Genomic DNA, 27,415 nt, shown 5'->3' with positions numbered 1-27,415 from the left:
ACACACACACACACACATACACACACAGACACACAGAGAGAGACACACAGACACACACAGACACACACACAGACACACACAGAGACACACACACACAGACACACACAGACACACACACACAGACACACACACAGACACACACACACAGACACACACAGACACACAGACACACACACACAGACACACACACACAGACACACACACAGACACACACACACACAGAGACACACACACAGACACACACACACAGACACACACAGACACACACACAGACACACACACACACATACACACACAGACACACAGGGACACACAGACACACAGACACACACACAGACACACACACACACAGACACACACACAGACACACACAGACACACACACACAGACACACACAGACACACACACACAGACACACACACAGACACACACACACAGAGAGACACACACACAGACACACACACACAGACACACACACAGACACACACACAGACACACACACAGGCACACACACACACACAGACACACACAGACACACAGAGAGAGACACACAGACACACACAGACACACACACACAGACACACACACAGACACACACACACAGACACACACACACAGACACACACACACACAGACACACACACACAGTCACACACACACACAGAGACACACAGACACACAGACACACACAGACACACACACACAGAGACACACACACACACACACACACACACCCGGAGGAAGAGAGAGCTGCAGGCTCTGATTGGCGGTCCCGGAGGAGGACAGGCCGGGGGTGGGCATGCCCAGCCTATAAAGTGTGAGGAAGGAAGTTGGGGGCCTCCAGATGCTCAGGAGCCGCCTGGGGCTGAGCAGGCGGAAGTGGCCTTTGGGGTGAGGCCCCTCCAGAGTGGCAGCCAGACTCTGGCCCCCGAGGGCCAGGCCAGGTCGGACTTTGCTTTTCTTTGAAAGCCTCTGACCGGCAAGCCCCACCCCGTCCCAGCAGTTCCTCTGAGCCGCTCACCCCACTCACCCCGCCCAGCGGCCCGGACCACAGCTGGAGCCCAGCAGGTGGGCATCTGGGGGGGGGGAGGAGGGGCATCCGGGGGAGGAGGGGGGTCCGGGGGGGGGGTCAGGGGGAGCCAGCGGGGGCCGTGCTGAGACTCCGAAGGTGGGTGAGGGGAGGGCAGTGGGTAAAGGTTAAAGGGCATCTGAACGGCGGGGACACGCCCCAGGCTGACAGCTGGCTCACCTCACAGGACCGCACCCCGGCTCCCGGAGTGACCCCCACCCCGCCCGCCATCGGCCCGGCTGGGAGCCACTGGGGGCCTCAGAGGCAGGCAGGCAGGATCTGACAGCCTGAACCCTTCCCTCTCTCCTCTCTCTCTCTCTCTCTCACACTCACACACACACACACAAACACACACACACAGGGTCAGAGAGAAAGCGGGGTTCATTCACGGCCCTCCCTTCCTCTGCAGAGGCCCCGGCATGTGGGGCTACCTGTCCCTGCTGCCCGTCTTCCTGGCCGTCTGGGCGGCCACCAGCATCTGGACCGTGTGAGTGTTCTGGGCAGGACGGTGCCTGGGTCCGAGGGGGGAGGCTGGGGCCTGGGCTCCTGGGTCTGAGGGAGGAGGGCTGGGGGCCTGGACCCCTGGGTCTGAGGGAGGAGGGCTGGGGGCCTGGACCCCTGGGTCTGAGGGAGGAGGGCTGGGGGCCTGGGCTCCTGGGTCTGAGGGAGGAGGGCTGGGGGCCTGGGCTCCTGGGTCTGAGGGAGGAGGGGCTGGGGGCCTGGGCTCCTGGGTCTGAGGGAGGAGGGCTGGGGGTCAGGACTCCGGGGTCTGAGGGAGGAGGGCTGGGGGCCTGGGCTCCTGGGTCTGAGGGAGGAGGCTGGGGGCCTGGGTCTGAGGGAGGAGGCTGGGGGTCAGGACTCCGGGGTCTGGGGGAGGAGGGGCTGGTTTTGGGGAACAGAAGGAAAAGGTGTCTGGGAATCGGCCCTCATTTGACGTCTCCCCTCCTGCAGTTTCGCGATCGCCGTGTCCAACAAGACTGTGAACCTGACGGAGGGCATCCCCTATATCAGGTGGTGAGGGCGCTGGGAGGAGTGAGAGGGCGGGAAGGGGGTCCCGGTCCTACAGAACCTCAGTGACCCCTCTCGTCCCCAGTCTCTGCGGATCCTACCCGCCCCAGAGCTGCATCTTCGGCCAGCTGCTCAACATGGGAGCTGCGATGGGTAAATCTGCCCTGGCCCTTCGCCCGGGCCAGCCAGGGCAACCCCAGCCCCCTCACACCCTGCAGGCTAGACCCCCAGCCCTCCTCCCTCAGACCCAGGAGCCCAGGCCCCCAGCCCTCCTCCCTCAGACCCAGGAGCCCCCAGCCTCCTCCTCCCTCAGACCCAGGAGCCCAGGCCCCCAGCCCCTCCTCCCTCAGACCCAGGAGCCCAGCCCCCAGCCTCCTCCCTCAGACCCAGAAGCCCAGGCCCCCAGCCCTCCTCCCTCAGACCCAGGAGCCCAGGCCCCCCTCCTCCTCCCTCAGACCCAGGAGCCCAGGCCCCCCTCCTCCTCCCTCAGACCCAGGAGCCCAGGCCCCCAGCCCTCCTCCCTCAAACCCAGGAGCCCAGGCCCCCCTCCTCCTCCCTCAGACCCAGGAGCCCAGGCCCCCAGCCTCCTCCTCCCTCAGACCCAGGAGCCCAGGCCCCCAGCCCTCCTCCCTCAGACCCAGGGGCCCCCCAGCCCTCCTCCCTCAGACCCAGGGGGTCCCCCAGCCCTCCTCCCTCAAACCCAGGGGGTCCCCCAGCCCCTCCTCCCTCAGACCCAGGAGTCCAGGCCCCCAGCCCCTCCTCCCTCAGACCCAGGAGCCCAGGCCCCCAGCCCTCCTCCCTCAGACCCAGGAGCCCAGGCCCCCAGCCCTCCTCCCTCAGACCCAGGAGCCCAGGCCCCCAGCCCCTCCCTCAGACCCAGGAGCCCAGGCCCCCAGCCCCTCCTCCCTCAGACCCAGGAGCCCAGGCCCCCAGCCCTCCTCCCTCAGACCCAGGAGCCCAGGCCCCACCCTCCTCCCCTAAGTCTGGCGTGGGCCCCCCTTCCCCCCCCCCCCCCACCCCTGTACCCCAGCCTTCCCGCCCCACATTGCCTTCCCACTCCCTTTCCTCCCAGCCGCCTGGATCTGCATTCTCCGTTACCACCAGTTCCAGGGCTGGCGGGTCAGGAAGTGGCTCAACCAGCTGATCCTCTGGTCCGGGCTCCTCTGTGCCTTCGGCACCTCCGTGGTGGGCAATTTCCAGGTGAGTCCGAGTCCGCTCCGGCGCCCAGCCACAGCCTGGGACTACAACTCCCAGCATCCTCCGGGGCGGCCGGTTCCTTCTGCGGAGGGCGCTCGGCCCCGCTTAGCCTCCTGGGACATGTATTTTCTTGTGGTTCTCGGGCCGTGGGCCTGCGGGGAGGTGGGGTCTCCGCTGTCGGAATGGAGCGCCGTGTGGGAGCCGCTTCCTAGGGTTTCGGTTGCACCCGGGGAGGTGATTCCCCGTCATTCTCCACCCCCTCGGGGATGAAACGGCTGATGGTCACTCATTGTTGGTGTTTGCCGCGTTGGCGGAGTTTGCCCCAGGCTGTACCTTCTGCCCTGGGACTGTAGGCGGGTCCTTCCCGCCGGATCCCACGGGGGAGGTTAAAAAAAAAAAAAAAAAAAAAAGGCCGAAACCGGTGTTGCTCAGTGGATAGAGCGTCGGCCTGCGGACTGGAAGGTCCCAGGTTCGATTCCGGTCAAGGGCATGTACTTTGGTTGCGGGCACATCCCTAGTGGGGGGTGTGCAGGAGGCAGCTGATTGGTGTTTTTCTCTCTCTTGGACGTTTCTAACTCTCTATCTCCTTCTCCCTTCCTCTCTGTAAAAAATCAATAAAATTTATATATATTTTTTAAAAAGAAACATCAATGATGAGAATCATTAATGGGCTGCCTCCTGCACACCCCCTACTGGGGATCAAGCCCACACCCAGGCATATATGTCTGACTGGAATCGAATCCGGACCCTTCAGTCCACTGGCCCACGCTCTATCCACTGAGCCAAATGAGTTAAGTCCAAAAACCAATTTAAAGAAATGTATTTTCTTTATTGATTTCAGAGAGGAAGGGAGAGGGATAGAGAGATAGAAACATCAATGATGAGAGAGAATCATGGACCAGCTGCCTTCTGCACACCCCCCTCCCCCACTGGGGTTGGAGCCTGCAACTCGGGCCTGTGCCCTTGGCCGGAATTGAACCTGGGACCCTCCAGTCCACTGAGCCACCCAGCCAGGGCCAAAAAAAACCCCACAATTTTTATCCCCTTGGCGGCAACACCTACTCTCCCTCACCCTGGGTGAGAATAAAAGACTTATTGCACCAACATCTAGGCGCCTCTGCTCGGGGCCAGGCACTGTTTTAGGATTTGAGGCCCTCCCCGCAACCCCCCAGCTGAAGGACACGTTTAAATGCCCGCCCTCCCAGAGCTGAGGAGAGCCAATGCATGCACTCAGGGACCTGCTTATTGGGCGTGGCTGTTGTCAATCACTGTGCTCGGGGTTGTCAATCACTGTGCACGGGGTTGGTCAGGGGCCCTCCATCCCTGCCCGGTGGGCCTGGCCTCTGCTCAGGTCCTCCCCTCACCTCGCCTTGCTCCTCCTCCAGCAAAAGAACCAGCTGCCCACGCACCTGGCGGGCGCCTTCCTGGCCCTGTTCGTGGGCCACGTCTACTTCTGGCTGCAGGTCCTCCTCTGCTGGCGGATGAAGCGCCTGCCCCAGCCCGGGGCCCCGTGGATCTGGCCGCTGCGCCTGCTCCTCTGCACCCTCTGCACCGTCCTCCTGGTGACCAGTATCCTTCCGGGCGGGGCTCGCCGGGTGTGTGTGTGTGTGTGTGTGTGTGTGTGTGTGTGTCTGTCTGCTGTGTGCTGGTGCGGATGCTCCCGTTTCCCGCCCGGTTACAGGGCAGTCCTCAGAGAGGAGGGGCGGTGTGCGCGCTGCCTGGGTGGCTGGGTTGCAGTCCCATCTGGTCCTCCTCCCAGCTGGGGAGGCCCCGCTGGTGTTTAGCTTCTCACGGCCTCGGGGTCCTCACCTGTCAAACGCAGAGCGAGCCTGGGCGGTGAGGATGGAGACATACATGTGCGGGGCTGAGATCGGTGCCCGGCCCACAGGGAGCGGCCAGCTGATGTGGGGAGGGCGCTGAGCCGGCCATGGGGTGCGCTCTGTGCAGACTGAGGCTCCGACCGGAGCAGTCTCTTGGCCGTGATGTCACGTGTGTCGCTGGGAAGGGCCGTGGTGGGAGTCTTTACACCACAGGAAGTGGCAGACCCGGCTGTGGCTCATGTGGAGCGAGAGCTGGGCTGCAGGCCCCTGGCCTGGACACTCAGCTCCACACAGTGTGATGTCACGTTAGTCGGGCGAGGTCACAGTAATCAGGTGATGTCATGTCAGTCGGGGTGATGTCACGCCAGTCGCGGTGATGTCACGTTAGTTGGGTGATGTCACGTTACCCAGTGTGATGCCACGTCAGTCGGGGTGATGTCACATTAGTTGGGTGATGTCACGCCAATCGGGTGATGTCACATTAGTCAGGTGATGTCACAGTAATCAGGCAATGCCACGTCAGTCGGGGGGATGTCATGTCAGTCAGGGCGATGTCATGTCAGTCGGGGAGATGTCACGTTAGTTGCTGGGAAGGCCGTGGTGGGAGTGTTGACACCACAGGAAGTGGCAGCTGCCACAGGCCCCTCTCTTGGCGGCTGCCCTTGACCCTACGCCCAGTGCTCGTCCTGCACTTCAGTCGTCAGCGCTCGGCGGCCGCCGTCTGCGAGTGGGCCGTGGCCATGCTGCTCTTCACGCTGTTCGGCCTGATGGCCGTGGACTTCTCCGGCCTGGAGGGCTGCTCCCTGTGCCTCCAGCCCGAGCCCAGCCTCAGACCGCCGCCCGCCTCCCCCACCTCCCCCGTCTCCCCGCAGACCCCAACGCCGCTGCCCCTGGCCCTGGCCCGGCCCCCCGCCAGGACAGAGTCCGAGCCCGGGCTCCTCTGGGCCTCAGACGCATCGCTGGGCACGAGCCTCCCGGATGAACCGCCCGGGACGGACCTTAAAGAACTTGCCGGGCACTGGCCGGTGTGGCTCAATGGTTAGAGCGCTGGCCCAGGCACCCGGGCCAGTTTGACTCCGATCAATCGAGACCGTGCACCTGGGGGTTGGTCGAGTGTGAGAGGCCACTGAGAGATGTGTCTCTCCCTCCCCCCCTCCCTTCCGCTCTACGGAAAAGCAACGGAGACACGTCCTCGGGGGAGGACTGCCAGCGATGACGAACGAGAACGTGCCATCGCCGCACGGCCTGGGACCCGGCGGGCACACGTGGGGCGGGACCTGGCACCTCCCTGCCCTCCGGCCCCGCCCTCCGGCCCCGCCCCCGTCCCCGCCGCCCAGGAAGCCAGAGGCCGCGGCCAGCCGGCCTGCCGCCCCTGCCCAAGCCTATTTATTGTTGTCATTAATGTTTTCTCTTTTTGCCGCCGGCGGAATCAGAGACGCGGACGCAGGCAGGGTCACGGGAAACCAGAATTCCTTCCGGAGAGCAAATCCGTACAGAAGGTCGTGGGGGAGGGGGGAGGGGCCCCGGAAGGGGGGGTTGGGGATGACACAGGGCAGATGGCCGCCCTGTCCGTCCATCCGGACCTGCTGAGCCACCCCGGCCAGCCCCCGCCCCGCCCCCGCCCCGCCCCGCAGAGAGGTCGATCAATAAATAAAATAATAAATTAATCAATAAATAAAATAGAAACAGCTCCCACCCCCCGGACGCCCCCCTCCCCCGGCACCCCCCTCCCGTTGGGCACGGCCCTGGAGCCCCCTCCCCGCAGGGCAGGGCGAGGCCGGGCCGGCCGTGTGTCCCCCTCCCTATGTACTGCTCGGGCCCTATTTACAGATTCACAGTCGGGGGGGCAGGGAAGGGGGTGGGGGGGCGCCCCGCCCTCCCCGGCCCCCCTGGGGTCAGGGCAGAGGGGTCCCGTTGGTGGCCAGGGGCTTCTTGTCCTTGGGGGGGCCGCGGCGGGGAGAGCCGCTCAGCTCCGGGTCCGGGCGGCCGGGCGGGGGCTGCAGGCTCCGGGGCGGGGCGCTGGCCGGCCGGGGCTGCGTCCCATTCTTCTCGTCTGTCGGGGAGGAGGAAGCGGGGTGGCGTGAGGTCCGGGGCGCTGGGGCCGGCCTGGGGGTTCCTGCCATCCCATCTGGGGTCTCTGCGACCCCAAGGCCGGCCGGCCGGGACGATGCTGGCACCGTGCGGAGGCCCGAGCCCCCCACTCGGGTGCTGGGGGTGGGGGGGCACACGCCAGCAACCAGGCCTGCGCACCCTACAATGGGGTCATTCATCCGAACCCCCTCTGGCCCCCGTGGCCTGGAGACCCGGCCCGCCGTTCTCAGAGACTGGCGTGTGGGCACAGAGAAGGTTCGAGCCAAAACCAGTGTGGCTCAATGGATAGAGCGTCGGCTTGGGGACTGAAGGGTCCCAGGTTCGATTCCAGTCAAGGGCATGTACCTTGGTTGCGGGCACATCTCCAGTAGGGGGTGTGCAAGAGGCAGCTGATCGATGACTCTCTCTCATCGATGTTTCTAACTCGCTATCTCTCTCCCTTCCTCTCTGTGAAACATCAATAAAATATATTTAAAGAACAAACAGCCCTAACCGGTGTGGCTCATCGGATACCCGCTCGCAGGTCTGCAGGTGAGACCTCAATGGGACCACAGGTGGCCTGGCTTCCCCACTGCTGGTCTCACCTGCTAACCACAAGCTGCAGCGCTGGTCATGGGGAGTTTCTCCTCCACCCCGTAGGACAGAGACGGACAGACAGCCAGTACCCAGCATTCCACCCGCCAGGGCCCACACCCATCCACGAGGCCAACACCCACCCGCCAAGGCTCGTACCCACCTGCCGGGGCCCACACCCACCCGCCGGGGCCCGCATCCACCTGCCAAGGCCTGCACCCACCTGCCATCTACCCACCATGGCCCGTACCCACCCTCCAGGCTGGCACCCACCCACGAGGCCCGCACCCACCTCCAAGGCCTGAACCCACCCGCCGGGGCCTGCACCCACCTACCATCTACCCACCATGGCCCGTACCCACCCTCTAGGCTGGCACCCACCCACGAGGCCCGCACCCACCTCCAAGGCCTGAACCCACCCGCCAGGGCCTGCACCCACCTGCCATCTACCCACCATGGCCTGTACCCACCCTCCAGGCTGGCACCCACCCTCCGGGGCCCGTACCCACCCTCCAGGCTGGCACCCACCCTCGAGGCCCGCACCCACCTGCCAAGGCCTGCACGGAGGGCTGGTCGTGAGTGCTCAGCAGCTGTGCCTGGATGGTCTCCACCACGCGCTTGAACCGCCGGCTGGGCCCTGGGAGGGCCGGGAAACTGTGAGGTGGGGCCCGGGGACCGCCAGGGCCAGGGCCCGGGAAGCCACTCCCTCCACCCAGGGAAGGATCCCCTCCTCTCGGTCTCAGTCCCCCTCCGCTCCTGGGCCCGGCACCGACCAGGCACACGGAGCTGGGAAATGCTGGGCTTACAGTAACAGTGGGTGCTGTTTTCTGTCTCAGTGGGGTTTTATTCCTTGCTAGTTTCGGCCGGAGGCCATGGAGAGCCAGCAATGTCAGAAAAATCATTGGGCCCTACCCGGCTTGGCTCAGTGGATAGAGCATCAGCCTTCGGATTAAAGGGTCCCGGGTTTGATTCCCATCAAGGCCAGTGCCCGGGTTGCTGGGTGGATCCCCAGTAGGGGGCATGCAGGAGGCAGCCAATCAACGATTCTCTCTCTCATTCATGTTTCTCTCTCTCCCTCTCCCTTCCTCTTTGAAATCAATAAAAATACTTTTTTTAAAAAGAAAGAAAAAAGGAAAGGGGATCTGGCCAGGTTGGCTCAATTGGTTGCACATCATCCCATGCACCAAAGGATCACCAGTTCAATTCCTGGTCAGAGCACATGCCCAGGGTGGAAGCTTGATCTCCAGGAGGGGTGGTGCAGAAGACACCCCTCCTCACATCAATGTTTCTCTCCCTCTCCCTTCCTCTCTCTCCCTCTCAAATCAGTAAACGTGTTAAAGAAAGGCGGGAAGGGGAGGAGAGGAGAGGAGAGGATATGGGGGTCTGAGTGAGGAGGGGGCTCACACAGTCAGGCCCAGCTGAGCACCATCTCCTCCTCCTCCATGCTGCCCTCCCGGGCTGCTATCCTATCTCCGCTGTCCTGAGCATCCCAGACAGCAGGCTGGGGCAGGCTAGGCCGGGGAGACGTACCGGAGAGGAGAGTGAAGGTGACAGAGTAGATGCCACCTCCGCCACCACCGCCGTCCCGCCGCGGGGAGGGCTCTGGCCCCTCAGAGGAGCTGATGTCCACCTGGAAGCGGACGGGCTTCTGGAAGACGGAGGGGCCCCCGCTGGCCTTGTACTCGGCCCTGAAGCTGGTCTGTGACAGCACGCTGTGACTCAGGCTGGGGATCTGAGAGAGACGGGGGACACACAAGGAGGAGGTGACCCCAAGGACCTTGGTTGCAAAGAATGGATAAGCAACCCTACAGCGGCCTTTGTCCAAGGAACTACAAGTCCCATCAGACACTGGAGCAAAAGTATGAGGAAAGGCATCCAAATGCCCCATTGCCTGCTGGGACTTGTAGTTTTCCCATCCTACTATGATTAGGTTATATAGGGATGAATGGCTGGGCAGCTGATTCCTAATGTAATAATAGGGGAATGTTAACTCACCAGTCCTCAGGGGACACTGATACGTGGAGAATTGCAACTCACGGTCCTATTTTACCACTCTCTGCCCCCACAAGGACCAAACCCAACTCTGGCTGAAAAACTACAAATCCCATGAACCCCACGAAGGAGTCAGGCCAGTGCCAAGGTGGTGAACCCCAGGGGCTGCTGTGGTTCTATGGTGGCCAGCATGCGTGCGTGCGTGCGTGCGGGCGTGGGGTCCCCGGCCCCTCACCGACAGGAAGGCGTGGACGATGTCCGCTTTGATGCTACTGAGAGGTTTGTCCTTTAGCACGAGAAAAATTTGTTCTTCTTTGTCCAAGGAGATAAAGTTCCCGAACCAGGAGCGTTTTGCCAGCCTGAGTAGGAGGGGATGGTTTGGAGGAGGGTCAGGACGGGACTGAGGACGTGAAAAACCCCCCTCTATCCTTTCTCTCCCCTTCCCCGTCTCACTCACTCTGGAGAGGACTCCGGCGTCAAACTGGACATCTCCTCGGCGGTGGGCACTGGGGGGGGGGGGGGGGCGGGGAGCATGGTCAATACTTGTCTATCATCCTCATGAGCAGCACAATCAGGGGGTCCAGACCCAGTGTCTATTCACCCCGCCCAGGAGCCAAACCCCAAAAGGTAAGCAGCCAAAGGTTCCTTCCAGAGATGCTGCCTGGCCCGTTGGGCCACGCCCCCTTGGGGGTGTGACTTGACTGCTATGAGCCAATGAGAAGGCGAGCCAGAGCGCGGAAGGGGCGTGTCTCTCAGAGGGGGTCGGGGCGGGCCCACTTCCTCTATCCAAGGCTCGCACTTCTGCTCACAGCCTGTCTCACCCCAGGGTATGGGAATCCGGGCTTCACCCCAAGCTCCCGGTCGCCTTCCTCCATCAGGACTCAGGAGTCTGCTCCCCCCTTCCCCCCCAGCTCCTGCGCCACCAGGGTCCCCGTACCCTGCATCTTGCGCCGGTGGAAACGCGGGGAGCCCAGGAAGCTGTTGCGGATGGAGTTGAGACGACTCCTCCAGGCGGCTCCCCCGACACCACCGCCTGGGCTTGGGGGCGGCGTCGTCCCCGGGGTCCCGGTGGGGCTGGCCCGGGGCGTGTGCAGAGGCGAGTGCAAGGGGGTCCCCCCGGTGGAACGTGGGGAGCCTGGGGGTCCGGGCAGGGGAGTGGAGCGGGCACTGGGGGGTGGGGGCTGCTCCCCGGCGCCCCCACCCCTGGGGCCTCGAGAAGGCAGCGTCTGCGTTTTGGAAGTCGGGGAGCCTCCTCCCCGAGCCTCATCTCCAGCCCCTGGCTCCGGTGAGAAGGAAAAGACCGGACTCTGCGAAGGAGAGGACCAGGGTGAGGCCGGACTACAACTCCCAGGAGGCTCTAGGGGGCCACTCACACATAAATCAGGCAGGAGGGCCTGATGATGCATGCTGGACCTTGTAGTCCTGTTATCCCCCTCCCTCCTAATGTTAGGGAAGCAAGGCAAACTCAGCAGTGACTGGTGCACAGTAGACACTCAGTTAGCTTCTGTTCAATGAGTAAATGAACCCTTCCGAGTCACAGAAAAACCCCAACCCTGCCCTAACCAGTTTGGCTCAGTGGATATAGCGCGGGCCTGCAGACTCAAGAGTCCCAGGTTCAATTCCGGTCAAGGGCATGTAACTTGGTTGCGGGCACACCCCCAGTAGGGTGTGTGCAGGAGGCAGGTGATCGATGTTTCTCTCTCATCCATGTGTCTAACTCTCTCTCTCTTCCTCTCTGTAAAAAATCAATAAAATATATTTTAAAAAAGACCCCAACCCTATAAAGGAGGGTTAGGGTTAGGGTTAGGCTGTAGTTTCTGCTGCTTGATCTCTGCTCCCCAGGGTCTCCATCCCCTTACCCCTCTCCCTCCATCGGGTCTGGCCTTACCCGCGGACTGCTCAGAGGACTGGAGGACAGGCCGGTGGAGGCTCCACTGACGCTCCGGGATCTGTTTCCAGGACAGAGTGTTAACAATCAGGAGGGAAGGGTTCCAAAAGGCTGTTCTCTCCCTCCCACACGCCTTCCGGGCGAGGAAAGGAGGCCCAGAGAGGGCGGGTCATTTGGCCCAATCACACAGCACCTGGGAGGCGCTGCTGGGGTTAAAACGTGACCTCTCTTCCCATCCAGGACTGGGGGGCGGGGCTCCCCACTGCAGGGCAGGTCCCCCACCTCTGGCTGTGCTGGGCCATCTCCAGAGCCCGCCGCGTGGGCACCGGGGAGCCGCCCCCGCCCGCATCCGTGATGCTCAGGACTTCCATGGACTTCCGCTCCGGCCGCCGCTTCCCGTGCCGGCTCAGCATGGGGGAGTCCACGCGCTTCCGAGGGGGGTCTGCGGGCAGATCAAAAGCCTGGTGTGTGCCCTGGCTGGTGTGGCTCAGTGGATAGGGCGTTGGCCTGCGGGCCTGAAGGGTCCCGGTTTGATTCCAGTCAAGGGCACGCGCCCGGGTTGCGGGCTCAATCCCCAGTAGCAGGTGTACAGGAGGCAGCCAATCAATGATTCTCTCTCATCATTGATGTTTCTCTTTCATTTTCTCTCATTACCTCTCAGTTTGTTTTTTAGAAAAGAATCTTTAGGGCTAAGCTCAGGAGCTTGCATTTAAAAAAAATAAAATTAGCCGAAACCGGTTTGGCTCAGCGGATAGAGCGTCAGCTTGGGGACTGAAGGGTCCCGGGTTCGATTCCAGTCAAGGGCATGTACCTTGGTTGCAGGCACATCCCCAGTAGGGGGTGTGCAAGAGGCAGCTGATCGATGACTTTCTCTCATCGATGTTTCTAACTTGCTATCTCTCTCCCTTCCTCTCTGTACAAAATCAATAAAATATATATATTTTTTAAATAAAATTAAGCCCTGACCGGTTTGACTCAGTGGATAGAGCATTGGCCTGAGGACTGAAGGGTCCCGAGTTCGATTCCGGGGTCAAGGGCATGTGCCTTGGTTGCGGGCAGATCCTCAGTGGTGGGTGTGCAGGAGGCAGCTGATCGATGTTTCTCTCTCATTGATGTTTCTGACTCTTTGTCCCTCTCCCTTCCTCTCTGTAAAAATCAATAAAATATATTTAAAAAATAAATAAATAAGATAAAAGACTGATTTGTCCAACTGTACACGGCACTCAGACAGGTGGGAAACCAAGGCGGGAGCAGAGAGCGGTTTTGACAGCTCAGGCCCTGCGGCCCACTCCCTCCTCGGGAGTCTGGGGCCCGGAGCCCCAGCCCTGCCTTCTCACCAACATCATTGCGGGGAGGCAGGTCCTGGTCCTCGCAGCTGGGGTACCGCTCCTTCCGGTCCAAAAGCAGGTAATAGATCATCTTTTCTTGGTTCTCCCTGTGGGGAATGATTGGGGTCAGAGGTCAGGAGATGATGGGGGTCAGAGGTCAGGCCCCAGAGGGGGTCTCACCCCCTCCCTGCAGCGGTGGCTCTGTGGGGGCTCGGGCCACCCAGCATCCTTAGATACAGCTCCATTTCCCTAGGTGTCAACGCGGCGGGTTCCTTTGTCTTGGTGTACAGCTCGGTCTCACTTTCCTCAAAAATAACAATATCATCTAACGTTTGAACGTGGACTCTAGGTAAGTACTATAGGAGGCAGCCGCTAATTCTATCCCAATAGTCCTGGCCATTTTGGTTCAGTGGATAGAGGGACTGTGGAATGAAGGGTCCCGGGTTCGATTCCAGTCAAGGGCAGGTACCTCGGTTGCAGGCTCCATCCCTGGCCCTGGTCTGCTCCAGAGGGAGGCAACCAATCAATGTGTTTCTCTGTCTCTCCCCCTCCCTTCCACTCTCTCTAAAAAATAAACGGAGCCCTAACCGGTTCGGCTCCGTGGATAGAGCGTCGGCCTGGGTTCAATTCCAGTCAAGAACACATGCCTCAATTGCAGGCTGGGGGTAGGTGGGGGGAAGTTGGGGGGCGGGGCATGCTGAAGGCAACCAATCCATGCGTCTCTCTCCCATCGGTGTTTCACATGCCTGGGTTGCGAGCTCGATCCCCAGTGGGGGGAGTGCAGGGGGCAGCCAATCAATGATTCTCTGTCATCATTGATGTTTCTATCTCTCTCTCCTTCTCCCTTCCTCTTTCTGAAATCAAAGAAATATATATTTAAAAAAAATAATAAAATAGCCGAAACCGGTTTGGCTCAGTGGTAGAGCGTCGGTCTGCGGACTGAAAGGTCCCAGGTTCAATTCCAGTCAAGGGCATGTACATTGGTTGCGGGCACATCCCCGGGAGGCGGTGTGCAAGAGGCAGCTGGTCGATGTTTCTCTCTCATCGACGTTTCTAGCTCTCTATTCCTCTCTCCTCCTCTCTGTAAAAAATCAATAAAAGATATTTAAAAAAATAAAAAAATAATAATAAAATAAAGTAATAAATCTGTCTCAGTATTTGTTAATAATGCTTTTCAGCTTCGGTCCTGCCTTTTTCCCTGCTGGTCCTACCGCCCCCTGGTGGTTCCTCCGGGACAGGTCCACGCCGGAGTTTCCAGCCACCTGGTCCAGGAGAGTGGTCTGCGCACACGCGGGGCTGGGCGCGCCCCAGGCGGCTGTCCCGGAGCCCAGCCGGCTCCCCACCCCCGCGGGCCCCGGAGCCCAGCCGGCCCCCCACCCCCTGGGCCCCGGGGCGGCTTACTCCTCGCTGCGCAGCTCGCGGTGCAGCCGCTCCCGGTCCCTGAAGCAGCCCAGCGAGGCCATGCTCTCCAGGACGTCGGGGTCCAGCTCCCCGTTGGACGGCAGGCTGCGCATGGCCACCCTGCGGCCCGGGGCGGGCTCCAGGCACGGGTCCGGCTCGTGTTTCCCACCCCTGGGGCGGGGAGAGACAGCAGGGGGAGCCCGGACTCGAACCCTCTTCTTCACCCGAGTCAAGGGGGTCCTGGGTCCCAGTCTCTGCGCCTTTCTGGGGAACCCTGCCTCAGACCCAGGAGTCTGGACCTCCAGCGCCCCACCCGTGTCTTCTGCCCTGGGACCCAGGGGTCCAGGTACCCTGGCCCCTCCTCCTTCAGGAACCGGGGCGTGCCACCCCCTGGCTCTCCTGCTTTGATATTGGGGACCCTCTCCCATGCGCCCCCAGGGACCCCCCAGGTGTCAGCTCCCCCATACTCACAGGTACCACGGATGTTTCTGAATTTGCTCCAGCTGTGGGGGGAGGAGAGAGGATAGAAACAGAAATGAGGTCATAGGATCACAGTTGGACGGGATGGGGTTGGGGGATCGCTAACGGGTCTCCCCATCACCAAGGGCGGGATGACGGCTTATGTCTCCCCCAAGTGGCGAGTGAGCGTATTGCCTCGCGCACGCGCAATAGGAATCCTATGGTCCGGCCGGGCTAAGTTGCCGCATGCGCAGCGGCATCCTGAAGGGGTCTTCCTCCTCTTTTTGGAGTGACAGCGGGGTCACCCAGGGACTCCCCTCCCAGCTGTCACCCGAGGGGCGGGCAGGCCAGGCCTGAACCCCCATCCTCAAGACCCCCCTAGGGAGCCCGACCAACGTGGCTATGTGGCTATGAATGAACCAGGAGGTCAGGGTTCGATTCCAGGTCAGGGCACATGCCCGAGTGCGGGCTCCATCCCCAGTGGGGGGCGTGCAGGAGGCAGCCCATCAGTGAATCTCTCTCATCATGGATGTTTCTATCTCTCCCTTCCCCCCTGAAATCAATTTATATATATATATAATTTTTTTTAACTCCCCCCCTGCTGAGACCAGTTTGGCTCAGTGGATAGAGTGTTGGCCTGCGGACTGAAGGGTCCCAGGTTCGATTCCAGTCAAGGGCATGTACCTTGGTTGTGGGCACATCCCCAGTAAGGGATATGTAGGAGGCAGCTGGTTGATGATTCTCTCTCATCGATGTTTCTAACTCTCTCTCCCTCTCCCTTCCTCTCTGTGAAGAATCAATAAAATATATTCGGTATATTTTTTAAAAGACTCCCCTAGGTTTGTCCCCATCACCCACTGCCCTTCCCCTGTCCCCTCCCCGCCCCCCCCCCCCCCCACTCACACTGAGCCTCTTCTCGGGCTCCACCTCGATCATGCCCCGCAGCAGGCTCTGGCAGTCGGGCGGGATGAAGTGGGGCATGTGGAAGACGCCGCGCTTCACCTTCTCCAGCAGCTGCCGCAGGTTGTCGTCATCGAAGGGCAGCGCCCCCTGGGGACACAGGACCGCGCTGTCCCACGCCCTCCAGGGCTCCTGGTCGCCTCGTCCAGAGGCAACCCTGGGGCCACCCACCGTTCTGGGACTGAACGGTTAGCTCTGGGGTCTTGGCCGGCTGGCGAATGCCCCTCACCCCTTCCTGATATCCATTAAGTATCTGGGAGAGGGACCTAGGAGCCAGGAAGTCCCGGGTTCGATTTCCGGTGAGGGCACAGGCCCGGGTTGCGGGCTTGATCCCCAGGGTGGGACATGTTGAAGGATTCTCTCTCATCATGGATGTTTCTCTCTCTCTCTCTCCCTCTCCCTTCATCTTTGAAATTAAGTTACAAAGTAATAATAAAAGTTGCTGAAACCGGCTTGGCTCAGTGTATAGAGTGTCGGCCTGCGGACTGGGCGGGGGGGGGGGGGGGGTTCCCAGGTTCGATTCCAATCAAGGGCATGCACATTGGTTGGGGGCACATCCCCAGTGGGTTGTGTGCAGGAGGCAGCTAGTAGATGTTTTGAGGGAAAAATAAAAGTGTGGGGGGGGTGAGGCTGGAGCTCCCGGTCCTGAGCCCCAGGCGGGTGGTTGTGCGGACGGGCAGGAGCAGGCAGGGGCGCCTTACCACCAGCAGGGCGAAAAGGATGACCCCGCAGCTCCACATGTCCGCCCTGCGGCCGTCATACTTCTCCCCCTGGACGGAGGGAGCAGGGGGTGTCACCATCACACCATCTCCATCAGACCACCTCCACCGGCGTCACCATCACACCACCTCCACCGGCATCACCGTCACACCACCTCCACCGGCGTCACCGTCACACCACCTCCCATCACACCACCTCCACCAGCGTCACCATCACACCACCTCCACCAGTGTCACCATCACACCACCTCCACCGGCGTCACCATCACACCACCTCCACCGGCATAACCATCACACCACCTCCCATCACACCACCTCCACCAGCGTCACCATCACACCACCTCCACCAGCGTCACCATCACACCACCTCCACCGGCGTCACCATCACACCACCTCCACCGGCGTCACCATCACACCACCTCCACCAGCGTCACCATCACACCACCTCCACCGGCGTCACCATCACACCACCTCCACCGGCGTCACCATCACACCACCTCCCATCACACCACCTCCACCAGCGTCACCATCACACCACCTCCACCAGCGTCACCATCACACCACCTCCACCGGCGTCACCGTCACACCACCTCCACCGGCGTCACCGTCACACCATCTCCACCGGCGTCACCGTCACACCACCTCCACTGGCGTCACCATCACACCATCTCCACCGGCGTCACCATCACACCATCTCCATCAGACCACCTCCACCAGCGTCACCATCACACCACCTCCACCGGCGTCACCATCACACCACCTCCACCAGCGTCACACCACCTCCACCGGCATCACCATCACACCACCCCCCATCACACCATCTCCACCAGCGTCAGCATCACACCATCTCCACCGGCATCACCGTCACACCACCTCCACCGGCATCACCGTCACACCATCTCCACCGGCATCACCGTCACACCACCTCCACCGGCATCACCGTCACACCACCTCCACCGGCATCACCGTCACACCACCTCCACCGGCGTCACCGTCACACCACCTCCACCGGCGTCACCATCACACCACCTCCACCAGCGTCACCATCACACCACCTCCACCACCGTCACACCACCTCCACCAGCGTCACCATCACACCACCTCCACCACCGTCACACCACCTCCACCAGCGTCACCATCACACCACCTCCACCACCGTCACACCACCTCCACCGGCGTCACCATCACACCACCTCCACCAGCGTCACCATCACACCACCTCCACCACCGTCACACCACCTCCACCAGCGTCACCATCACACCACCTCCACCGGCATCACCATCACACCACCTCCACCAGCATCACCATCACACCACCTCCACCAGTGTCACCATCACACCACCTCCACCGGCATCACCATCACACCACCTCCCATCACACCACCTCCACCAGCGTCACCATCACACCACCTCCACCAGCGTCACCATCACACCACCTCCACCGGCGTCACCATCACACCACCTCCACCAGCGTCACACCACCTCCACCGGCATCACCATCACACCACCCCCCATCACACCATCTCCACCAGCGTCAGCATCACACCATCTCCACCGGCATCACCGTCACACCACCTCCACCGGCATCACCGTCACACCACCTCCACCGGCATCACCGTCACACCACCTCCACCGGCATCACCGTCACACCACCTCCACCGGCGTCACCGTCACACCACCTCCACCGGCGTCACCATCACACCACCTCCACCAGCGTCACCATCACACCACCTCCACCACCGTCACACCACCTCCACCAGCGTCACCATCACACCACCTCCACCACCGTCACACCACCTCCACCAGCGTCACCATCACACCACCTCCACCACCGTCACACCACCTCCACCGGCGTCACCATCACACCACACCAGCCTCCCTCCCCCCCCCCACCTGCTCCGCACTCACCTTGATCACCTCTGGGCACGCGTAGTGCGGGGACCTGCGGAGACACGGGTGGGTGAGCCTCGCAGGCCGCGCCTCCGCCCGCCCCGCCCCGGCGTTGGACTCACCCGCAGCTGGTCTCCAGGAGGCTGTCCCCCACCTGCAGGGACGCCATGCCGAAGTCCGCGATGCGGATGTTGTTCTTCTCGTCCAGCAGCAGGTTCTCGGGCTTCAGGTCCCTGTGGCTGAGACAGGGGGTGGGCGGGGCTCAGCTCAGAGTGGGCGGGGCTAGGCGCAGAGGGGCGGGACTCCACTCAGAGTGGGCGGGGCTAGGACCAGAGGGGTGGGACTCGGTTCAGAGTGGGCGGGGCTTAGAGTGGGCGGGACTCGGCTCAAAGCAGTGCTAAGCTCAGAGGGGCGTGGCTCGGCTCAGAGTGGGCGGGACTCGGCTCAGAGGGGGGCTAAGCTCAGAGTGGGCGGGACTCAGCTGCGAAGGGCGGGACTCGGCTCAGCGTGGGCGGAGCTCAGCTCAGTGGGGCGGGGCTTGGTTCAGAAGGGCGGGGCTCAGCTCCGAGGGTTGGGGCTCCGCTCAGAGCGGGGCTGGGAGCCACCGTGATAGACAGTTTAATGCAGGCCCCATCCCCTGGCTTCCCTATTACGAACTCAGGGTGAATCTCTCCTCTACACCCCTACATTGGATTATTTTTTGGGGAGACCCCAGATGTCATATTCCTCTTCCTACAAATATTTGAATATGTAGGAAGTGATAGGGTTTTTTAAAAAATATTTTTAGCCCTAGATGGTTTTGCTCAGTGGATAGAGTGTCGGCCTGCAGCCTGAAGGGTCCCAGGTTCAACTCCAGGTCAGAGCACATGCCTGGGTTGTGGGCTCCATCCCCAGTAGGGGGCGTTCAGGAGGCAGCTGATCAATGATTCCTTCTCATCATTGATGTTTCTCTTTCTCTCTTCCTCTCTGAAAGCAATAACAATATATTAAAAATAATTATTTTTAATATACTGTATTTTTATATATGCTTTTAATCCTCCCTCGCGGATATTTTTCCATTAATTTTTAAGGAGAGTTGGAAGAGAGAGGGGAAAAAGCAGAGAGAAACATCGATGTGAGAGAAACACATCAATTGGTTGCCTCCTGCAGGAGCCCAGACCAGGGCCCCGGGCCAAGGAGGAGCCTGCAACCAAGGTACATGCCTTTGACCGGAATCGAAACCAGGCTGACGCTCTACCCACTGAGCTAACCCGGCCAGGGCTGGAAACCTTGATTACTCCAAAGTAGAGAGACGATAGGGAAGCCCCCTGTGCCTTCCCCATTCTGAGCTCGGGGTGGATCTCTCGTCCACACCCCTCCATATGCTTTCCCTCTCCCTCTGGGTTATTTTGTGGGAGGCCCCAGATGCCGTATCACTTTCCCCACAAATATTTCAACACGTACCACCAAGTGAGGGCGTTTTAGGTAAGCGGGGCTGACACTGAGCTAGGTCTTTAAATATTAAAGCCATTTCCCTCCTGAATAATAAAAGGAATTCTGCTGCCTCATGGCTGGGACAAGCTCCCTCCCTCCTCCCCTGGCCAAAGGGCTCCTGCTTTAGGGGTTCAATGTCGAGGCTCAGGGCGGAGCCGGGGCCCAAGGATCCTACAGTTTCTGCTGGAAGTGGTAAGTGGGTCATCCTGGCTGCTCCCTGTATGGCTGCCGCCCCCTAGAGGCCAGTGTGTTTAATGTCAGGGTCTTGACAGTCTTGTCAATGGGGAGGTGTTGACAGTGTAAATGGGCGGCCTTTTGTCACCCAGCTTAACCCCGGAGTCTGAGGCCCTGCACCCCACCTCCAACCCGGTCCCCGAGAGGGAGGGATGCAAAACAGATGGGGCTGAAAGACGAACTGAAGGCACCCTTGTTTGCACCGTCATTAATCACAAAAATGCCGCCTGTTTAATATCTTGCTTTGGCTTTGTTAATCCTCACCCGAGGACATTTTTCCACTGAGTTTTAGAGAGAGTGGAAGGAAGAGGGAGAGGGGAGAGAGAGAAACATCGATGTCAGAGAGACACATCGATCAGCTGCCTCCTGAATGTGCCCCAAACGGGCTCAGGGTTGGAACCAGCAACCCAGGTACATGGCCTCGATCGGAATCAAATCCGAGATCCGCTGGTACGTGGCCCGATGCTCTAACCATTGAACATGCCAGCCAAGGCTGTAATGTCTTGTTTTGAGAGCTCAAGGCACTTCCGTGAGTAAAGGACATAGGGGCGTTCATATGCCAAAAAACGCACCTCAGCCCTTATCTCCCCCCAGACACAAACAGGAATTTAAATTGATCCCAGGGCTATGCCCAGGAGCTAAAACTCTACAACCCTAGAGCAATGGTCGGCAAACTGCGGCTCTCGAGCCACAAGCGGGTCTTTAGCCCCTGGAAGGTGGCTCTTCCACAAAATACCATGGCCTGGGCGAGTCTATTTTGAAGAAGTGGCGTTATAAGAAGTTTTAAGTTTAAAAAATGTGGCTCTCCAAAGAAATGTCCATCGTTGTACTGCTGATATTTGGCTCTGTGGACACAAGAGTCTGCCGACCACGGCCCTAGAGGAACTCAGGAGGAAACCTCAGGGACCCTGAACTGCCCCAAAGATGTCTCTAGGACAGAAAAACCACCAACTACTGCCCTGAGCAGTTAGGTTCAGTGGATAGAGCATCATCCTGCGGACTGAAGGGTCCCAGGTTCGATTCCAATCAAGGGCATATACCTTGGTTGCGGGCACATCCCCAGTGGGAGGTGTTCAGGAGTCAGCTGATCGATGTCTCTCCCTCATCGATGTTTCTAACATGCCAGACCATGATGCAGTGCATGAACCTGCAACCCAGGTACCTGCTCAGGAATCGAACCTGCGACCCTGAGCCACCCAGCCAGGCCCAGCAGGATTCTGTTTCTATGGAAGGTACAACAGGAGAACCCCCAGGCACTGGGAGCAGCTGCTGGGCACGCCCCTCACCAGATGGAGTAGCTGTGGCAGAAGTCCAGCGCCGACACGATCTGGCGGAAGAACTTCCGGGCCTCCTTGGGGGTCAGTCTCCCCTTCTTCACCAGGTAGTCAAACAGCTCACCCCCGGAGACGTGCTCCAGGACCAGGTACCTGCGGGGCAGGAGCGGGCAGAGGGCTGGAAGGGGCATGCGCAGAACCAGGGAGCCTGCTCCCCCTCTTCCATCCCTGCCTGGATCCCAGCACAAGTCCCCAATCCCACTGCCCTTTGCAGGCGGAGAACCCCAATTCCCATGAGTCCCTGGGAGGTGGAGGAGGAGGAGGAGGAGGAAGAGGAGGAGGAGGATACGATTCCAATTCCTATGGGTCCCTGGGAGGAAGGGCTTCCGATTCCCATCCATCCTTGGTAGAGACACCAATTCCCATCAGCCCCTGAGAGGAAGAGACCCTAGTTCCCATCAGCCTTTGGGAAGCCAAAATTCAATTGCCATCCACCCAGGGCAGCAGACACTCCTATGTCAATGCCATAGGTAGAAACATCTACGATGAGAATTATTGATGGGCTGCTTCCTGCACGCCCCCTACTGGATTGAGTCTGAAACCTGGGCATGTGCCCTTGACCGGAATCGAACCTGGGACCCTTCAGCCCACAGGCTGACACTCTATTCACTGAGCCAAACCAGCTAGGGCAACACTTAGACTCTTAATTGCTTCAGGAGATAAGGCAACTGGGTTAGAACCTGGAGGGCGGAGACCCCGGCCCGCCCCCCCCCCCCCCAATTATGATAGGATTCTGGGAAATAAGGACCCCTCCATCGCCACACACTCATTAGTCCCTGGAACACCAATCCTCTTACTGCCATAGACTCTAGGATGAGGAGACTCAAATTCTCAATAATTCTCGGCAATAATGATGGCAGTGCCCTCCCATCTAAGTCAACTTCTGTGGAGAAAAAGACTACAACTCCCATCAGCCCCAGGGAGGTAGAGGGGAAAAACCTCGCCCAACTCCCCCAAGGCTCTGGGACCACCTGCCACCTGGATTCTCAAGACTCCAAATCCCATGAGGCTCTGGGAGGTTAGAACTCTAACTCCCATCAGCCCCTGGAAAACAAAAGCTCAATTGCTATGCCCCCTTGGGAGGCTGAGAGTCCTCTGGGAGTGGGAGTGACAGCACCTGCAGCCACAGCAACACCTGGGGAAGCCGAGGACTACAATTCCCATGAGCCCCTGGGGCCGCCGCAGCCTAATGCAAGGGAAACCCACCCCAGCCAGTTCCTGCTGGACACTGTGTGCTGGGGTCAACGGGCTGTCCTCTGTCCTGCAGCCCAGCTGTCCCTTGGGTCACCAGAGTCCAGACAAAGGCCTATTGTCTGCAGCCTGGACAGCTGGACCCCACCCCCCACCTTCCTGGGGGGTTGGGGGGCTGTAATTGACTTTGAAATAGGGACTCAGAGCTCCCAAGGAGTCCCATTGTTGGGGTGTCAACTCACAGCACTCGAGAGTCACATTGGGGGCGAAGGGGGCCTCCAAAGCTCCAGAGTGGGGGTTCGGGGGGAGGCAGGGCCCCATGGCCTCAGCAAACGGGGGAAGCTGCTCTTAGCTGAGGGGACCCAGATCACCCAATCAGAATAGTGTGCCCTGCAGTTCCGGAGGGCAGGGGACGGGGTGGCGAGCAAGGGGGCTGGATCGGCCTCTGCCCCCACTCGGGGCTCAGCCTTGGCAAGTCCAGTCTACCCCCAGCATCAAGCCAGGTCCGTGTGGGGACAGCCAGGCCTCCGTGTGTGCAGGGGGTGTCCCCAAGTTTTCCCAGGCCCCCCAGCCTTGCTTCCGGACAGGTGGCAGGGGCCGCCCTGGGAGCCGGGGTGAGGGGGGCGCGTGGCGGGCTGGGCGTCTATAAATACCTACAAATATTTCTTGTTCTCGTAGACGTCGTGCAGCTTGAGGACGTGTGGGTGTTCAATGAGCTTCAGGATGGCGATCTCCCGCTCCACCTGGGGGGGGGGGCGAGGGTGATGGCGACAGAGGAAGGAGGTCAGAACAGCCCGTCTCCCTCGCCCACGTCCCCAGAGAGCCCCCTCCCCCGAAACACACGCGAACACACACATATGAACACACTCACACATGTGAACGCACATACACTCACACAGTGGACACACATATGAACACACGTGAACACATGTGAACACATAGACACGCGAACACACGAATACACACACCTTCATCAGCACCGATTCCGACAGCTTCTCCCGGTTCACGATCTTGATGGCGACCTTCTGGCCTGTGATGCAGTGGACGCCGAGCTTAACCAGCCCTGGGGAGCAGAACTGAAATTGTGGGGGCTGCCCCGGCCGGTGTGGTTCAGTGGACAGAGCGTTGGCCCGGGGAATGAAGGGTCCCAGGTTCGATCCCGGTCAAGGACATGTACCTTGGTTGCGGGCACATCCCCAGTGGGGGTGTGTGCAGGAGGCAGCTGATTGATGTTTCTAACTCCCTATCCCTCTCCCTCTCGGTAAAAATTCAGTAAAATATATATATATTTTTAAATGAGGGCGTTGCGCCCTGGCCAGTGTGGCTCAGTGGATAGAGCGTCGGCCTGCAGACTGAAGGGTCCCGGGTCCTATTCCGGTCAAGGGCACATGCCCGGGTTGCAGGCTCGATCACCAGGAGGGGGCGTGCAGGAGGCAGCCGATCCATGATTCTCTGCTCATTGATGTTTCTCTCTCTCCCTTCCTCTCTGAAATCAATAAAAACATATTTTTAAAAAAGAAAATGTGGGTGTTGTTCTATAGAACCTACCCCCACTCTGGCTCCTAAGCCGCCACCCCCACCCCCCCACCCCTGTGCCACCGGCCTCCTCCTCTTCCCCTGCCGGTTGGTTCCCGGTGGCCTGGGTCACCATGACCTGGAGTCCTGTGGGCCGCCAGCCCGCACCCAGCTCCGTCCCACTCACTGGATCTGCTCCTCCTGATGGTCCCTCCACCCACAGCCGACCTGACTCCCACCCGACTGAGTCTGCCCCTCGGGGCCTGTGTCAGTCCAGCTGGCCACTGGTCTCCAGAGTTTGGTCTCCCATCTGCCTCCTTCGACCCTCTCTCTCCCTCAACCCCCCACTTCCTTGCATTCTCTGAGCGTCAATCTTCTGGAGACTCTGTGTCTCCTGAGGAAGATAATTTCATATTCCCTCCCTTCTCAAACCATCCCTCCCCGTCCTCCCAAACCCTCTTCTTCCAGTTCTCTTCTTTGATCTGCTGCTCATTGCAGCTGCAGCTGGGAGCATGCAAACCCCGAGGAAACCCCAAAGCCACAAACCCAGGAGCCCAGGCCCTCAGCCCTCCTCCCTCAGACCTAGGAGTCCAGACCCCCAGCCCTCCTCCCTCAGACCCAGGCCCTCAGCCCTTCCTCCCTCAGACCCAGGAGCCCAGGCCCCAGCCCCTCCTCCCTCAGACCCAGGAGCCCAGGCCCCAGCTCTCCTCCCTCAGACTCAGGAGCCCAGGCCCTCAGCCCCTCCTCCCTCAGACCCAGGAGCCCAGGCCCCAGCCCCTCCTCCCTCAGACCCAGGAGCCCAGGCCCCCAGCCTCCTCCCTCAGACCCAGGAGTCCAGGCCCCCAGCCCTCCTCCCTCAGACCCAGGAGTCCAGACCCCCAGCCCTCCTCTCTCAGACCCAGGAGCCCAGGTCCCCAGTCCTCCTTCCTCAGACCCAGGAGCCCAGGCCCCCAGCCCTCCTCCCTCAGACCCAGGAGCCCAGGCCCCCAGCCCTCCTCCCTCAGACCCAGGAGCCCAGGCCCCAGCCCTCCTCCCTCAGACCCAGGCCATGGCCCCTTCCTCCCCATAACTCAGGAATCCAGGTCAGCAACACCTTTCCACTCTCTTCACTGGGATCTGCGGTCTCTCCCCTCCTAACCCCCTCCTCGGCCTCGGCCCTCCGTTTCAGACACCCTGGCCCCATCCCTCGGACCCAGGGGTCCAGCTCCCACCCCTCCCGGCAGGAAGGAGGCTGGGGTGCAGCAATCGGGAAGGATGCGCCCCCTCCACAGCCGCTGCTGGGGGGCCTGCCTCTCCCCCCCCCATCTCCCTCTCCGAGCCCGGGCCCCCCACGAGGCCCGCAGCCTGGGCAAGGAGGCGATGCTGCAGACCCCGGCGCCCCGGCCTCACTCCCGGTCTCCCAGGCCCTGAGGCAGGACAGACGGAGGGCAGCGCGCAGGGCAGCGGCCCGCGGGCCGGCGCATCACCCCGCTGCGGCCGCACTGCACCAAGGGCCTCCGCTCCGGGCCCGCTGCACCCCTGCACCCCGCTGCACCCCTGCACCACGCGCCCCAGCCCGCACCCCGCGAGTCCAGGCCTGAGACCTCCCCATCCTCCTTCCCTCCCGGGGACCCCGATGCTGGGGCTGCAGGAGGCCGATGCGGGAGACCCAGCCGTGGAGACCCAGCGGACCCCACGTCCCGCCCCGGCGCGGGGCCCAGGGGTCCGGGCGGCCAGCCCTGCCCGCGAGCCCCCAGTCCCGCCCTCCGCGCCCCGCTCACCTGTCTGGCCTTTGCCCAGCGTCTTCTCCAGCCGGTAGGGGCCCACATACTGGGCGTGCTGCGGGTGCGGGTGCGGGAGCGGGTACGCGGGGGAGCCCCCGCCGCCACCCTCCTTGGCCCCGGACATGCTGCCCTTGGTCCCCGCGCGGCCGGCCCCCCGGCCGCCCCCCCTGCGGCCGGCCGCCCCGTCCCTCCGGTGGGGGCCGGCGGCCGCTCCGTCCCGGCCCCCCCGGCTGCCCCCCACCTCTCCGGGGGTCCCCAGGGGGCTGGGCTGCGGCCCCCCCCCAGCCGGCGGCCGCGGAGGCGCTGGGGGCGGGGGCGGGCCGGGAGGGGGGGTCAGGCCCCGGGAGTCAGCATGGCCCGGGGGGCTGCGCGGCCCCCCCTCCCCAGCCCGTCCCTGCCGGGCCCCCCTTCTGCGCCTCCCCCGCGGGGGGGTCCGAGGTGCGGGCGGCGGGCGCTGCGGGCCGAGTCCCCCGCCCCCCACGCGCCGCTCTCCTCCGCCTCCTCCTCCTCTCCGCCTCCCCCCGCCACCGCGTCCTTTCTCTCCGGCTCGCTGACATCACCATCCGGGGACTCCGGGCCCTTCCCCACCGTTAACCCTTTCGGAGGGGGGGAGCGGGGCGGGGGGCGGGCCTGGCGCCGGGGGAGGGGGAGGAGGATGCGGGGAGGGAGGGAGGGAGACAGGGATGCGGGAGGGAGGGAGGGAGGGAGACAGGGATGCAGGAGCCGGAGGATGGATGCAGGGATGCTCGCAGGCGGCCGGGCTGGGATGCGGGTGCACAAAGGGAGGCCGGGTCCCTGCACGGAGAGGGGACCCGGGTCAGAGCCGAGCCCGGAGCCGGGCCTTGGGGAGACCCGCAGGGACGCACGGGCAGGGGCTGGAGGAAAGGAAGGGGTGGGGAGCAGGGGATGGGGGGAGAGGTGCAGGAAAGCAGAGAGAGAGCGGGGTCGGGGGGCCAGGGGGGTCAGGGGGAGACCCAGAGCCTCCAAGAGCAAGACTGAGTAGTGGCCGAGGGTCAAGAGGCTGGTGGAGGGAGAGGGTGGGAGCACAGCCGGAGGGAGAGGAAGGGGAGATGGGGAAAGAGCCGCAGAGAGAGGGACAAAGGAGGGGAGCGAGGGGGTGCACCCCTGTGGGGGCTGCATGCTGGGGGAGGCGGGGGGTGGATGGAGGGGCAGAGGGAGGCAGAGGCAGAGACAGAGAGAAGGAAGGAGTCTTGTCCCAGGGCCACCACGCCCACCACCAGGGTCTCCATCCCCACCCGTGTCCACCCACAGCCCAGGGAGTGCTTTTGGCATCAGCTCGGCTGCATACATCTGTCCAGGGTTCCCTGTGTCCCTGCAGAGAAACTTCCAGAAACCCCCTGAGGGCCCTGTGTGTTTTTATTTACTTATTTTTAAAATATATTTTATTGATTTATTTTCCAGAGAGGGAGAGGGAGAGAGAGTTAGAAACATCCATGAGAGAGAAACATCCATCAGCTGCCTTCTGCACGCTCCCCACTGGGGATGTGCC

The 27,415-nt window shown here is 61.4% G+C and overlaps 2 protein-coding genes across 3 annotated transcripts; one reads left to right on the top strand and one right to left on the bottom strand.

The window, feature by feature from the left end:
* The first annotated feature begins 347 nt into the window (after positions 1 to 347).
* TMEM150B (transmembrane protein 150B) lies at positions 348 to 6,173 on the top strand. Of its 2 annotated transcripts, none has more exons than XM_084906576.1 (7): positions 348 to 1,068; positions 1,431 to 1,556; positions 2,021 to 2,080; positions 2,163 to 2,230; positions 3,150 to 3,277; positions 4,660 to 4,843; positions 5,773 to 6,173. In XM_084906576.1, the coding sequence occupies exons 2-7, from the start codon at positions 1,489 to 1,491 to the stop codon at positions 6,135 to 6,137; spliced, it is 873 nt and encodes a 290-aa protein (XP_084762702.1). In that variant the 5' UTR covers positions 348 to 1,068; positions 1,431 to 1,488; the 3' UTR covers positions 6,138 to 6,173. The 2 variants fall into 2 exon arrangements, with proteins under 2 accessions (XP_084762702.1, XP_084762701.1); XM_084906575.1 differs by having other exon boundaries at positions 350 to 1,068; positions 1,479 to 1,556.
* Positions 6,174 to 6,547: 374 nt separating this feature from the next.
* On the bottom strand, positions 6,548 to 26,418 carry BRSK1 (BR serine/threonine kinase 1). The gene is made up of 19 exons (XM_084906346.1): positions 25,903 to 26,418; positions 23,596 to 23,690; positions 23,285 to 23,370; positions 21,389 to 21,529; positions 18,518 to 18,634; positions 18,414 to 18,447; positions 16,488 to 16,556; positions 15,730 to 15,876; positions 14,839 to 14,870; positions 14,368 to 14,538; positions 12,976 to 13,073; positions 11,921 to 12,080; positions 11,639 to 11,699; positions 10,688 to 11,057; positions 10,208 to 10,256; positions 9,986 to 10,109; positions 9,289 to 9,490; positions 8,306 to 8,395; positions 6,548 to 7,147 (listed from the first exon to the last, which is right to left on the bottom strand). The coding sequence occupies exons 1-19, from the start codon at positions 26,027 to 26,029 to the stop codon at positions 6,990 to 6,992; spliced, it is 2,331 nt and encodes a 776-aa protein (XP_084762472.1). The 5' UTR covers positions 26,030 to 26,418; the 3' UTR covers positions 6,548 to 6,989.
* Positions 26,419 to 27,415: the final 997 nt, after the last annotated feature.

Source organism: Pipistrellus hanaki (genome assembly GCF_964339955.1).
Source record: "Pipistrellus hanaki genome assembly, chromosome: 15".
NCBI classification, from domain to species: domain Eukaryota; kingdom Metazoa; phylum Chordata; class Mammalia; order Chiroptera; family Vespertilionidae; genus Pipistrellus; species Pipistrellus hanaki.
This window is presented reverse-complemented; position numbering and strand designations above follow the sequence as displayed.